Source organism: Tyto alba, unplaced genomic scaffold (assembly GCF_018691265.1).
Source record: "Tyto alba isolate M040663 unplaced genomic scaffold, T.alba_DEE_v4.0 Super-Scaffold_40, whole genome shotgun sequence".
NCBI classification, from domain to species: Eukaryota; Metazoa; Chordata; class Aves; order Strigiformes; family Tytonidae; genus Tyto; species Tyto alba.
Window position 1 is genome coordinate 14,933,512 of NW_024881316.1, and position 15,512 is coordinate 14,949,023.

A 15,512-nucleotide genomic window follows, 5' to 3' on the forward strand; every position below is an offset into this window, starting at 1 on the left:
CTGGTGAAAACTTCTTCTAGTGATCTGTAGACCTAAGTATTACAGTGTCTAGAATTCTAGAAAGTGTGTCATTCTACAGTACTGTCAGCTGGTCTGAGAACAGGGTAAACAGGACTTGTATTAAAACATTGTCCTCATATGCAAGTTCAGTTGTATTCATACCAGTAGGAAATATTAATTTTCGTATCAACTTTTGAAATCTATCAGTTCTTTTCACGTAACAATGATAAAATAGTATTTTCTTCTGTTCCCTTTCTAATTGAAAGGAGCCAAAAATACAGAAGTAAAATTAAAAAGAGGGCAGGAACAAATGTTAGCATTTTGGATTGCAAGCTAAAGTGTAGGTCAGTAAGGAAAAACATAAAGCAGCTGTAATTACTTTTTGAGGAGATTCCAAAGTCCTATTACTAATTTTTAGTTCAGGGTCACTATAGGGTATGTTAAAAGTAGTGCAGAATTACAGCTCAGCCTTTCTTCTTTAACAATATCTGCAACTTAGAAGTCACGGAAACACTCTGATATTTAAAGTTAGAAAACCCACATTTCTTTGACATAGGTCACACTGATAAGTGTTTGTACATGATTGCTTGAGGGATTAATGGAATTGTGTGGGAGAACCTAAAAGCTTGGGTATTTTGACCTGAAATGGTATTTGGTATCACTGATCTGCATGTTGAATGAAGAGCTCAGTTTGACTTGCAGAGTCACTGGTGAGGAATAGTTTTCTCTTATCATTAAACAAAAACACTTCTAAAAAAAAAAAAAAATCAAATAAAAAGCCTTAATGACAGAGGGTAAAATGTGGCATTGGAATTTTTGCATTTTCAAAGTGGAACTGTATTTCAAATTCTTTTTTTTTTTCAGGAGCATGCCAAAGATGAGAAGTGAGATAAGTAACATGTTTAGGTAAATGTTCCCAGTCCATGTAATTAAGAGTATTTATTAAACTGCTGGGATTACAGAGTGTTTTAAATAATTATTAAAGAGCGTGAAATTTCTGTATGCTAGAGGGTTGATGTGGTGTGTGTCCTATTAAAAAAAGTGACAAAAATAGAAATATTTCTAATTACCATTAAGTGGAAGTTACAAGCAGAAATTTCAAAGAATTAAGATTGGAAATTGTTATGGATGGACAAAAGTGAGCATAGGCCTCGGTTGTGGCAGGTGCAAATGACTGTATTGTAAACTAATAGAAACCAGCGAGGAGAAATGTGTGCATTGTTTTGCTAAAGGTATCTTAGTTGTGTTCCTCAAAAGTAGTAATTTTTCAACTTTTTTTTATACGCTATGTCTAGGAAGATCAGCAAGATGTTAAGAGGAAAATAATCTAAAACCTGAGAGACTAGCACTTGGTATTTAGTGTCTGTTATCTTCACTGCGTTTTGAACAGTTCTCACTAATTTCTTACACGTATGTGATGTGGTGAGAGTTAAAGCTAAGTAATTACAAGCACTGATCCAGATCTGAGAATATGGAAGGATGCTCTTTAGCCAAAGAAGTGATAGGAGAAGAGGCAGGGGGGCACAAACTGCTAAAACAAAGGAGATGTTGCCTGAACCTAAGGAAGCACTTCAGTGTGAGGGTGACTGAGCACTGGCACAGGCTGCTCAGAGGGGCTGTGGAGTCTTCAACCTTGGCAATACTCAGAAGCTCTCTGGACATGATCCGGGGCAGCTGGCTCTGCGTGGCCTTGCTTGAGCAGGGGGGTTGGACCAAATGACCTTCAGACATGGAGTTTTTATTTCCAGACATTTTATTTCTGTGAAATAAAAACTGTTTTATACAGTAACAGCTTGGGCAACTTGTTGTATTTATCATTTGGGAAGAACTCGTGGTCATTGAAGATTGTTAAACTTGAACAAAGGTGTATATTAATGACCTTGCTAATGCAAAAGTATCCCTCTTCAGAAAAATAAGAACTGAAATTCAGGAAGGACAAATTTTAGTTCAGAGGTAAATGTTGGGTTGAAGAATTTAAATAGCGTATCTAGTCAAGAATGAAATCAGTTATGCAGGCTACTTGACAAATTGATTTTATTCAGCGTAACATTTTAATCGTAATGTTGTGAAAAGCATATGCAGACAAAAAGTTTCCTTTCTTTGTCTTAAAGAAGCTGTGAGCATCTATTTAATGTTGGGTTTCTGATACTGGACATATGCTTGTGCCCTGCCCCTCTTCAACTTTCTAGTAGAGGCTAATTCCTGTTGTCTTAAGGAAGGAGAAATCATTTTCAGATAAATAGATCCTGTGGGTGAAGAAACACTCTGAAATTGCTACAGCCAAAGCTTTCCAAAATTGCTGCAGCCGTGTATGAACGCGCAGCAAAGCTGTGCTTACCGGTGGAATCAGGGTCGTAAGGACAGGGGAGTGCAGTGGTCAGAGTGTGTCAGGACACCACTGAGTTTCCACTGTGTTTTCCACAAACGGTGTTACAGAGACCCTCAGCAGCGTCCAGGTGACACGTTCGTATCTATCCCTCTCAAATACAGGAAATGCCATCATTTGTATTTCACAGAAAAACTGTTCTGACAGCAGCTGTAATTTCAAATGTAACTATGTATGTGCTTTGATACTGACTGGAAGCCTTGGATATGAAACAAGATACTTGTCAGCAGACATGTGATTGTTCGTCAAAGTGTATCAAGAGAGAGAAAGTGACGATTGAACCTCAAACCATAAATTAACTTGGCTTTGTTTCCAAATCTCCTATTAGAGTTAAGAGTCCACTTTCAAGCTCTTTATTCAGGATATATATTGAGGGGAAAGACCATCAGCGGTGTGACCTCAGTCTTTGTTGAACATGTTGGTGATAGGTTCCATTTTGTCAGGAAAAAACTTGCAATACTTGTATCTTTTTAGTCAAACCTTTGCACCCAACCCCACCCCTCCCCCAAATAAAGAAAGAACTGCCTGACCTGCAGCTTCTCAGCAGATTTTGGTGAAGCTCTGTTGAATAGAAATGATGTTAAAATGCATTTTTTGGCAAGATGTGAAAATTGCATACATTATGGTCCCTTTTCTGGTTCCTGCTTGAGCAGTGGGATTGGACAAGGTGACATCCAGAGGGCCCTTCAAACGTCAGTTATTCCTGTCATTCTGTTACTTACGGATAACTACTTGTGTGGCTTAGTGTTTCGGGTTTTTTTCTCCATTCTTGTTTTGGCACTGCATCTTTCCCAAATAAGTTTGTTACCCTTTGGCATCACTATGGCCCAGTATTTATACAGTGATGTTATTTGCTTCCATGAAGGAATGATTGAGGTGTGGGGGGGGTGTTTCCTGAAGCTTTGAACTGCCAAAAGGTAACAACTCTTTCTAAAACCAGAGTAATACAAAGCGCTTCAGTTTTCCAAGGTTCCGTAGTTGTAGTATAAGAAGGGAAAAGCTGTATTTTTAATAACTGTTTGAGAAATCTCACCCCTGAATAGAAATGGGGATGTAAATTTTTAGGACTTCTGTTTCTAGAGAGAAGACATCAGCATTATAGTCAGGCTGTAATGTACCTTCTGCAAAATATGTCCTCATTATTGTAAAGGATACTTGACTAATTCGTTTCCTTGGGTTTATGTGATTCCATTCTGTTGTCCATGCTTCCTCATTCCATGTTCCATGATGCGAAGAGGCGGATGGGCTTTATAAAAAAAAGTCACGATTCAGTAGTAGAAGCAAGTTGTAGTGACACTGACTTTTGTGACCTCCACTTCAGCAATGAATCGTGAGAGCTTGACGAGAAGTGAGCAGCCCCAGAAGGCTGAGAGACTGAAGACTGTGTGACAGGCTCAGCCCCTAGTCTTAGGGCTGCCTCAGAGCTATTCTGGGTCAGGTCAGAGCAGCTTGAGGAGATCTGGCATGTGCTGCCAGTTTGAATCCAGAGGAAGGAATGCCCCAGGTCTCAAAAGTTTTGGGCAATGTTAATATGCTGATTGCTGAGCAGTCCAATTAAAAGTGTTTCTGGTAGCTGTGCTGTCAGTAGTAGCTTCCCCAACTTGAATTCACTGGAGAGAACAGAAACACAGTACTCACTGAACAGAGAGTAGAGCAGTTTGTGTTGGTCCCGTGTGCTTTGTTGAAAACAGTAATGCAGTTGGACAGGTCAGCGTGCTGGCCTGCACTGCTGAACTGTTGCAGTCATGCCGGTAGAAGCATGTGTCCTCTAATAGGGAGGGTAGGAGAAAAGCTCTTGCTACCAGGGTTCCACATTTTAAGGAAAACCAAATCTTAGCTACTGCTGCTTAGTCAAGTTTTAGTACAGTTTTCACCAAGAAGTGTTTTCTTTATTTTTCATTCAACAAGAAAATTTAACCTCATGAACCAACTTCCATCATTCATGACAGGAAAGATCTTCTCTTTCCTATAAAAGAAAAAAATCCAAGAGGAATAGGTACAAGCAGTCTGCCCTACTAAAAGGCTCTGATAATATTAGTAACTTCCTGTGGTTTGCTTTGGTTGTGCTTTCTTCATCATTGGGACTGTTGGTTTTTTTCAACCATATCGGCACCTAATAGATATGTGAAGTTTCCTTCACGGTTGAAAGAGAGCACTGGGGAAATATGCCTCCTTTTGGGGCATCTAGCAATGTGTCCAGAAATGATTTCATTGGGTCTGAGCTAATCTGAAGTTCGAATATGCATGTCAGAAAAATTAGACAGAACTTGAAATTGAGATGGTAGTTCTTGAATTTTTGATGGAGTTTGGGGAGTAATACAAGATTACAGACTTTGTGTTGAGAGCAAGTATTTGCATTATGTATGTTCTACAGGAGGTACAAATCTCCTGCTGGAGTGTGAAGCGTTTCTTAATTACAGCCCTATTTCATTCTTCTAAGCTTCATAACAACTCAGATTCTTTCCAACTGACTCATTCATTTGACCTCTTCCATGCATCATCGTACCATTTATAAAGGCCTTTACTTGCTAGCAGTCATCTCTGTGTGCTAAGGGATGTGTTACTGTATGGGTCTCTCTTCTAGCAGATCTGACCCGTAAGTTGCAAAATAACACGCTCTGGAGTTCTCTGTAAGATTTCTCTGGCTGTTCTTAGGGTAATTTTGAGCTGTTACAATCTCTTAGCAGCCTATCAGTAGTCAACTGATACATACCTTGTAGAGAATGAAGAGTTTTAATAGTTAAAGATGAAAATTTTCTATTATATCTGGGAAGAAATTATTTCCAGAATTTACTGAATGCTTGGTGCTTATATTCAACTACGCATGTGGAATGTTTTCTTCCGCAGCTCTTCAGTTCTGGACTTGTGGCCTGTTTTGAATTTTGTGGTGTTGAAACTTGCATCTTTTTGCTACTGCAAAAGCTGCTTCCTGGAATGCTATTATTACATAAATGCTATGTATTAATGAAATATATACTCAGAAATTATGTGTTTTGACTTTCGTGTCTTCACAGAACCATTCTCATGATCATTTACTAGACACTAGCGACTCAAGAAAACAGCAAGCTAATCAGCACAACTACCGTACAAGATATGCAGTAGAAGAAACTGCAAGGCCTGCTGAAGAATTAGAAAATGGACACAGTTCCTCAGATGTAAGATCCTTATTCATGAGACAATCTTACATATTCCATTTTTACGTGTTAATCTTCTCCTTCAGCTAATTAAACATTGTTTCTAGTGAAAATTGAGGTTAGATTTTTTGTTGTGCATTTTCTTTCAACTCTTTAAGAAATTATGTTGAATTAAGTTTTCACATGCTGTTGTATGTGTTTGGTTTTGACTACAAAGTAATAGACAAGAGGGAGAAATGCTCATTTGTAAGGGCATTTTGCAAAATATATGTGTGCAATGTTAAATCTTCCCTATATTTGTAAACCTGATCAGTATGGCCCACATGGCCTAGCAGGATGGTCACTGACTGGCTCTGGGTGGCCCTACTTGAACAGGGAGGTTGGATAATAAGACTTCCAGAGGCCCCTTCCAGCCTCAACCATTCTGTGCTTCTGTAGCTCCAGTAGAGAAGTGAGTAATAAGAATATATGAAGCTCATACTGGGTTTTTGTTTGCTATTAATTGAAAAGATGTAGACATACTACATTATAAGGACTAGGAATAATTTTCAAAAGGTAAACTAGCCTTTTTTAAGTGGAGATTAAGCAGCACGCAGATCTCCACTGGCTATGTGTTAAAAAAATGTTGCTCTACGTTGTGCATCTGTCCAGGCATAGATATTTTCTTACTTTTCATTTAATTAAAGTAACTATCTACAAACTAAAATACCTTTTTAACAACTTAAAGCTTTTATAATGCTGTATAACATACAAAGCCTAGAAAGGTCTTAGTCATATTGTCGTGTATTATAACTTTTTTGAGTTCCAAAGAAAATGCTTTCTTTTTCCTGCTTCCCCCTCTGTGGTCCCCCTGTCCCCCCTCTTGTTAGGAAGGAGAAGTAGTTGTTGCCAGTGGTGGAACATCAGAGGATGATGAAAGAGCATGGCACAGTGATGGCAGTTCTAGGTAAGTGACAGTACACCTTACAGAGAAAAGGCCTGCTGATAAATTTTAAATAATCTTCTCTCTAAACAGTTAATGAGTAATAACTTAAACTTGTGTGTATTTAGAAGAAAAGATGAAAAAGAACTTAAACCTGTCAGGATTTAATTTTCAGCTATGGTACTAACTAAAACTTAGGAAAAAGTTTTTCCTTGTTTGCCAGAAGGAGATTGGTTTTACAGGAGGTTAATTCTTTGCAGGCACATGCATGCTTCAGGCATGTGGCAGCAGTTTCCTATTACTGTCAGTCTGAGCTGCCTCTGCTGACCCTTGGTTTGAAATGAGATAGCAAAGATTGAGGTAGCTTCAACCCAACCTTTTTCTTCTTTAGCAGTTTCTTTTTTTTTTTTTTTTTTGTTAACTTTTTCAAAGCTATTCAAAACCCAGAAGTCCCGAGAACACTATTCAGACTTTGTGTTAATCATTTTGAATTGACCAAGTAAACAGTGGATTTAATTCTAGTGATGCTAGGAGTTAAGCTTCTTTTGAGACTGAATGATCTCAAGGCTTTTGACTTACTTCCATTTAAATTGTAGATAGAATCTAGGGGTTTAGGCACTGGTTTTAACTATTAAAATATTGTAGTTATCTAGACTGTTAACTATAATCTTGTATTGGATTATATTATATAATCCAGTGAACTCTGAATTGCTTTTTAACTTTCATTTTTTAATTTACTTTTTTTCTTTGATATATTTTACATAGTGACTACTCTAGTGATTACTCTGACTGGACGGCAGATGCAGGAATCAATTTGCAACCACCAAAGAAAATTCCTAAAATTAAAACAAAGAAAGCAGAAAGTAGTTCAGAGGATGAAGAAGGACCTGAAAAACAAAAGAAGCAAATTAAAAAGGAAAGGAAAAAAGGGATTGAGGAGAAAGATGGACCATCGGCATCACCAAAGAAGAGGAAACCCAAAGAGAGAAAACAAAAGGTTAGATGCTTGTATATTTACAGGATGCTCACTCCTACTGTCTTAGAAAGAATTAGATGAATGATTCAGTTATGTATACAACTTAATATTGTCTAATTTGAAAACATATCATGGCTTGTAATAAATGATAATCACTGATGCTTGTGAGTCAAATGGTAGATTGCTGTAATGACACGCTTTATAAATATGATGCATTTCGCTTAAGGAACACTTTTAATGTCCTTAACACCATCTTTTCTCAAGACCAGAAATTTCCTTTCTATGGATGTATTGAGTTGGTATAACATGTGCCTGTATTTTTTTCAGCTGTACTGACTGTCTCCCCACCTAATTGCAGTTTCTTTTAGGTCTGCACAATCACATCGGGTTTTTTTCTATCTATTCCACAATGTATGATATTTGCATTATGCTTGCCACTGTACTTCCATCAGGGGGAATTTCACTTGATTAGTGTTGTGTTGTTGCCTGTTTGCGTTTTGTTTGCTTTCGAATATAACCATGTCATTCCAGTTCCAGTTTAGATCAGTACATGGGAATTTTCAGTGACTTGTTATTTTCAATGTGTTGTCATCTTTGGTTTTAATTAAGTGTTAGATCAGAAAACTTTGTTTCTTCATTCTTTCTTTACACGGATCAGAAGTGATCTATTTGGTAGATGCTAAATTGCTTTCATAAGCTCTGCTAGTCTTTACTCTTTGATTAGGCTACTTGTTTATTGTATGCAGTCACTGGTTGTAGTGTCAATACTAATAGTATCTTGGTATTTACACAGTCTGAAACCAGATGAAGGTATGAGATCAGGAAAATAGATGCTAGGGTTGATTTTTTTAATGGTTGAAACCTTTAATACAGCTTTTTTATTTTAAAATACAAGACTGGATGACTGCCTAGTATTTCTACTTAGATTAAAGTTGAACTGAGTGTTTTAGGGATCTTGCATCCATTCTGGTCCCAGTTACTGAGGTGCAGGAGGTCTTTGATTCCAAAAATGTCAGACTTAAATATTTCAGATTTTTAAAGATTACCTGCTCCTTTCTTGAATCACAACAAAATATTAGGCTGAAAAGAATATCAGAAGACCATCCCTCTTTGCTCTACCCCTATGTAGGATTAATTATACCTGTCATTCCTGACAGATGTTTGTCTTTGAAGTTTCTTGTGGTAGAGGTTCTACCTGCTTACTGGGCAGAGAGCTCACAGTTTTACTGGTAGAAAGTTCTTCCTGATTGCTGAACCTGAGTCAAAATTAGGACTTTCCCTTGAGAAAAGAAGTTTTGACCATCTTTATAGCCAGTCAGAGAATCTTAAGAATTAAGAAAGGAATAGAGAAAGAATGTCATTCTTCCTTGTTAATGCATGGACTGTCAAGATCTTGAATGGTGCTTACATTTCTATTCCCCTGCACCAGAAAAATCAATCTAAAAAAATGATACAGCAGTGAAGAAGGACAAGAAAGGAGCACCCAGGATGATCAGAGGCTACAGAATATTTTTTCGTTGAGGCAGGCACAAAGAGTCTGACTCTTAAAAGGAAGAGAGTTTGGAGGAGATAGAAAAAAGCTTTTATAGAACTATGAATGGTTAGGAATTAATAAATGCTAAATGATTTCCTTCCTTATTTTGTTACAGTGAAAGGTAACACCCGGTGACACAGACAGGAAGCTCAAAAAAGAGCCCTTTCCCTGTTCCACCACCACCCCTGACAGCAAACAAAACCCCAAACCACCTGCGCATGTAATCGGCTTGTGGAACTAATTACTAAAGGATTTAGAAGTGTTTTGGAAATGATTAGACAAATTCACTGGGACTAGTCTCTTACTGATGGTTAACTTGAGTTCAGGCTTCCATAGGGTCTTAAACTGATGATTAATGTGTGAAGTTATAACAAGGGATGATTTTCCGTTCAACGGCTATTTCTTATTCCCTTCCCATAATTCACCAATGAGCTAGATAGACCTTGGTCTGAGGCAGTGCATCTGTTTTTCACAAGACAGACCTGCTTGAACCTCAGAATCCACAAGGTGCTTCTGTGTTAGTGATTTATTGCAGTGGAGAGGTTCTGGTTTATTTTTGTTTGGTTTTAAATTTGTGTGTGCTTTGTCCTGTGGTGGCCACTGGTGCTCCGTTGGCGCATTCAAAGCAGTTCCTATCCGGTGGGTGAAACCGCATCTGAATTTGTGCAATGGAGTTACACTTGGAGTATCTCATTTGCAGTCTGGGGATGCAGAGTCTTCCATCAGTGGCTGTATGCAGTGGGTTTCTGTACAACCATCCAAGGTGCTGTGTGTGTTTTCTTCAGAGGTTGGCTGTAGGAGTTCTGGCAGAAAATGGTTTGACACTGGAGGAATGGCTGCCTTCGGCGTGGATTACAGACACTGTTCCTCGTCGGTGCCCGTTTGTGCCACAGATGGGAGATGAGGTATGGTAGTTTTTTCCTCTGTGTTCTTGTTTCTTTCAGCTTGTTTTCACCTTTTTTATTTTCAGCTGTGCATTTTTTTGCAGAGTTATTAACAGAGTATTTTGGATTTTCTTAAAAACAGTCTTCAGTCTGACTAAAATTTGCTTTCACTTAGTTCAGTCTTTTCCATATTTAAAAAAATACTCTGCACAGTGTTGCTTTACCTTTTTTTTTATTTCATGCTGTTGCAGTACAACATTCCTTCTTGTGCCGTGTTCAGTGTGTTAATTTCCTTATGGCACACATATACAAGCTGTGCAAGATACTTTATCGAGTGAAACTAGTCCTTAGTTGCAGCTCATCTTTTATGTTGAAGAATAGGTAAGAAATCAAATACGAATTTGTTTGGAAAACTTCAGTTTGGGATTTTAAGTAAAAACTAGGAATTAAATCTCTGGGGGAAGGGTGGGGTTTTGTGTTTTGGTGGGTTTTTTTGTTTTGTTTTGTCTTGCCTTTTTAAATTTATTTTTTCTGAAGAGAAGCTCTGATACAGTCCTTTTCACTTGTGTTTCTGATAGCAGAGAATTTCTGCTGGTCTCTTACAACAGAAAACCATAATAGAAGTTTTGCATATATACATTTTATATGAACTAGACTGTAAACATTTTGTAAACATGGCCCAGATGTGTCAAAATACAGTAGCAAAAGGATACCCAGCAGTTTCTACCTTGGAACAGATAGCATATGAACATTACAGTGAATTGTATGAGTAAGTAGTATCAGAAACAAGGCAGTCTTAAAAACCGAAGTCCATGCATGTTTCCTAAAATCCCCTCAGGTTAAAATAAGAGGAAATAGTTGGCTATGCTGTAATGTGTAGTCTGTTGGCTCTTCAGGGAGGAGTGTGTTTCTGAGGTACTAAACAGTTCTTGTATAGCTCACACCTGCAGAATGCAGTTGGAAAAATACTTGATGTGGTGGCAAAGTTGATTAACTTTGTTCCTGGGCTAGAGCTCTTTGTAGGCACCACCTTAGAAATGGCAACAGGAGCAGAGGTTGCACGTGCAAGCACTTCTGGTTTTACTGGAGCGAGTCAGTGATGCAGTTCACAGCTATGCAAAAATTACATTGGCGTTGCTAGGGATGGAGGGAGGGAGCACGTCAAGTTGAGAGTTGCAACTGGAGAAAATGCTTATGTATTTATACCCTCCAGCAAGCATGTTTTGGAGACTGTGCTGTTCAAAAGATCAAGTCCAAATAAATATATTTGGTGCCTGATACCATCTGGATACAGTGAAGTGGCCAAGGATTTATCTGTACCATATTACTCAGGAGACTTTGACATCGTATTGGTTTAGTAAGATAAACTGGTGTGTTTGGTTTGGCACCTGCTGAATAGCCTCTGCAGTGTGTACTAGGAATATCTAAGTAGGCTGCATCCTTTTGCTGAAAAGTGCTTTATATTGGTGAACAGGAAATGTCCTGTCCTGTGCCTAGAAAGTGGGAGTAATTGCACCAATAGAGAGTACGTTTGTCATCAAGCTGCTCTGTCTAAAATACCATCTCTGAGACTTGACCTCCTCAGATTTGCTTCAGCTGTGAAAAGAAGTTACTCATCTAGAAGGTTACTTTTGAGATCCACAGAAATAAAATCCTGGTTTAATTAGAGATATATGATGAGGTCTCATGTGGCCTGTGAACATTTTGGTGGATGGTTGGTGTATTTTGTAAGATTAGGGAGGAGAGATATTTCAAGTGCGTTCTCTTACAGCTGTACAAACAAGGAAGAAAAAGCAATAGTGCTATATTTAGTTATACTCAGTGCATAAGAATAGCACATACCATCCCTTTTCCCTTTCTGAATACTGCCATTTACAGACCTTTGTCATGTGTCTGAAGAGGGGTGGAAACATCCCCAGAGAGAGGGGACTGAAATTTCCCTGATTACTGAAATACAATGCATATTCATTGGAACATTCCGCTATTGGAATATTCATACTCATCGGAGTATTCTGCCATTAACACAGTAAAGAGCAGTTTTATCTGGGTACTACAACAAACATTCAGAAGCTGGAGTTCATCAAGATTAAAAATACAGTTTCCTGAAAAAAAGGCATAAATTCTTTTTTCCCCACAGATATATTTCTAATTTGTTCTTCTGACAGGAGATGCAATGCTTAGAACCATTTATAAAATAAAAATGTTTCACTTCTGTAAACAGTGGGTTGAATTTATTTATGTAGAGGTTTAGCAGAAGCAGTAAGTGTAGGAGGAATTGTCTGTAGCCTGTGCCACTAAGTGGATTTTTTTGTTTTGATTCACTGGAAGGTATGGGAAACAATTGTCATAGTGTTGAAGGTGTATTTTAAATTGACTTTTAGAACTGTGTCTCAGTAGCCTCTGTTCCTTCTTCTGCCAGTTAGATTGTGACAGTGAATAGAAGATCCTCACTGCTTTCATGCTTTCTGTAACTACTTTGTGTTTTTTCCCTACAAGGATATTGTACATGTCGAATACTCCAAAAAACAAGAGTTTAAAAAAATTGTGGTACTGAGTCCTCCTCCATTTAAAAAAAAAAAAAAAAAAAAAAAAAAAAAAACCACAAACCAAAAAAATGCCATGTGACATTAAGAAAATGCAATAATTGTTAATGTAGAAAATTGTCAGACACTTTTTTTATAATGTTTTATGATACAACAGTTTTGGAAAGCATGTGGAAATAGAAAAATACTCATGTGTTTATCTGTATAGATGTATTTTAAAACTTGGGGGTTTTTATTCTGCTTTTTTTCTTGTGTTATACCTTTACATTTAAGCTATTGTTCCCTCATCCTACTTGATGAAAATCCCATGTTTATGGCTTTTAGAGGATTTTTTTATTTGGAATGCATCATACCTGGAATATAGCTGTTTATCAGCTCTTTGTTCTGATTAGTTTGAGGAACCCCTGCTTTGCATTTCAGATACATTCCGTGAATATGTGTTTAAGGTTTTCAGCTTACGACTTCATTACAGTGATGGTTTATAACAGAAACATTCATCCACATGGTGTCATGTACAACAGGATCAAAGAAAAACTAATAGACTCTGGATGTCTGAACCGTGAAAATTTATAGGCATTTTTAATAGGCACATGAAATGTCTATTTTCAGTTTGTTCATGCCAGCCTGTTTGTTCAGTGATGTGAAAGCAAACACCAAAATCTTACCAGAACAATAACAAACAGCTGAATTTTCTTTCTGGAATATATTTCTTGTTCAAAAAAGATATGATTAGGCAGAGGGTGAATTTAGTGATACTTGATTGTCATCTTGAGGCTCTCCTACAAGTGATGAGTAAGTAGGTGGATTAGTGGAATTTATGTTACTGTCGTTCAATTGTTCTGTAGTGTGATGATAAATAGATGTTTTTGTTATTGAGTTCATTTTGGTCTCATGTGTGATTTAAGATATTTTGTTCATAGGGAAGATGGTCTTCTAAATCTTCCTACTTCTTCTGTAAATTGTTTCTGTGATACCTCCTTTAATTGTCCACCACTTAATTTTTTGAGAACCTGTGACTTTTGCAGGAAAACAGAGTGGAAAAAAAGTTGCCAATAACCTAGAAAGCACAGACGTTGTATGGCAGTGATATGCTAGGATTTCAGCTCCTCAGAGTCCATTAGATAACTGTCACATTTCACTTTTAGGTCTACTATTTCCGACAAGGTCATGAAGCATATGTTGTAATGGCTAAGAAGAACAAAATATATAGTATTAATCCCAAGAAACAACCATGGCATAAAATGGAATTACGGGTATGACTTCTTTTTGATTTCTGTTTGTCTCTTAATATTAAAAAAAGTTTGGAAGCAAACTGAAAGAAGATTCTTGATACAGATGTTTCTAATGTTGTGCTCAATATTTTAAGATAAGGGGGAAAGGTTAATAAATAGTCAAATGAAATCAGACTTTAAACTGTACTTCTTTTTGCATCTGCTTGAGTAGATAAGAGGGTTACACTTCATAGCATAATATTTTTCAAACAAGTTACACTGTCAAATAATAGCTTGTTTTAAAAGGCTAAATTTCAGATACTTGATTTTGATGTGTTCTGGCAGAAGTCTGGTCTTTCCAGTATACCTATATTTTCATGTTTCAGAAAGCTGTTGCAGTCAACTTCATTTTATTTATTCCAGGAGCAAGAGCTGATGAAGATAGTTGGGATTAAATATGAAGTGGGATTGCCAACTCTCTGCTGTCTTAAACTAGCTTTTCTTGACCCTGATACGGGTAAACTAACTGGAGGATCATTCACCATGAAGTAAGGAAAGCAATATTATATTCAAACTGGGGGCTTTCTTTGGGGGGGGGGAGCGGGTAAGGAGGAGTGACGGGGGAGTGAGATTGAAAGTTATAAGACCATTAAATGTGACTTCAGCTTTTGCTTTTGAAGTGCTGAATTCAAAGTGTTTATTTTTTTATGTAAGTACATTACTTTATGCTTTTGCTGTTTTATCGCTTAATAGTTGTGTGTTCTGTTGTAATTAGGTACCATGATATGCCAGATGTCATAGATTTCCTAGTTTTGAGGCAGCAGTTTGATGATGCAAAACATAGGCGATGGAATATAGGTGAGTTGTGTGGGGAGTTTTTTTGATGTGGGTTTTTTTTTTTTTTTTTTTTGTTAATTTGTTTTTCTAAGTGTCTACCTATTTTCATGATAACTTATTAAAAAGTAGGTTATGGTAAATAAATCCTAATACTGTGCTGGCATCAGAAAATAAGCTCTGTCCGTATTTGGGTGTGGAGTCCTACTTTGTCCTTGACTGAAGCTACAGCAAACAAAACAAAATACTGAAGGTGATCTGTAAAAGAAAGTGCAAAGAAAATCTCAGTTGTGTTTGCAGAGAGGAATTAAGACTACTTTTTAGAAATACAGTATTTATTGGTAACTGATAACTTATTGTAGCCTTTATATTGCTTGTCTCTTTTTTTGGATTGAAGGTCTTACAACTGCATTGCTACTAGAATTTATTTTTAAAAAACTTTTTTTCAATTTCTGGAATTTCCACTTGAAATATGGAAAGACCTTCTCCACCATTTGAAATTTATGATCTCGAGATTGTCCAAAGAGACTGCCCTTCCTATCTCTTTATACTTGTTTGAATTCTGTTCTAAACCCCGTATGGTTTAGCTTCATTGAAGTGTATATAATTATTATCATTCACTGCCATGTGATATGGGATTGGTTTTGATTTATTTTATGTTGCCCATGCTTGGTTATTTCAAAGTGTTGGATACTGGAGAATGTCCACGACAGGCAGGTCCTCCAGTCAGATCTATTTCCTAGTCATCTTTTCCATATGATAACAAAGATCACCTTTCACCAATGAAATCTAACTAGGAGGGGAGAAAGCTGCATTATGTCAAAATGATCCTCTACGGTGTTTTTGTTCAGGAGTTCAAGAAATACATGTGTCCTCATTCGTAAGAACAGCCTCAGATTGTCCCTGAAACTTAAAAGATTAAGAAAGTATTCCTGATTCTTCAGAGTTCAGGATGAACTCTGTTCCCCTAAGAGAGAAATGTGTACATGATACCATGTTTACAGTATTATAAGCACCATTAACTTGTTTCCAGTATCTCGGTATATTCCGTGGAGTGACGTGCTCCTGAAAGCAAAATGATGATAGCC

At 37.3% G+C, this 15,512-nt stretch overlaps 1 protein-coding gene across 3 annotated transcripts in view; it reads left to right on the forward strand.

Annotated features, from left to right (window-relative positions):
• LOC104367456 (pleckstrin homology domain interacting protein) overlaps positions 1 to 15,512 on the forward strand; it is a 120,408-nt gene that overhangs the window by 78,812 nt on the left and 26,084 nt on the right. For all 3 annotated transcript variants that reach the window (XM_042802882.1, XM_042802883.1, XM_042802884.1), the window contains exons 21-27: positions 5,401 to 5,541; positions 6,390 to 6,466; positions 7,208 to 7,439; positions 9,738 to 9,857; positions 13,525 to 13,632; positions 14,014 to 14,138; positions 14,366 to 14,448. In XM_042802882.1, coding sequence (XP_042658816.1) covers positions 5,401 to 5,541; positions 6,390 to 6,466; positions 7,208 to 7,439; positions 9,738 to 9,857; positions 13,525 to 13,632; positions 14,014 to 14,138; positions 14,366 to 14,448 — 886 coding nt within the window. The remainder of the gene's footprint in view (positions 1 to 5,400; positions 5,542 to 6,389; positions 6,467 to 7,207; positions 7,440 to 9,737; positions 9,858 to 13,524; positions 13,633 to 14,013; positions 14,139 to 14,365; positions 14,449 to 15,512) is intronic.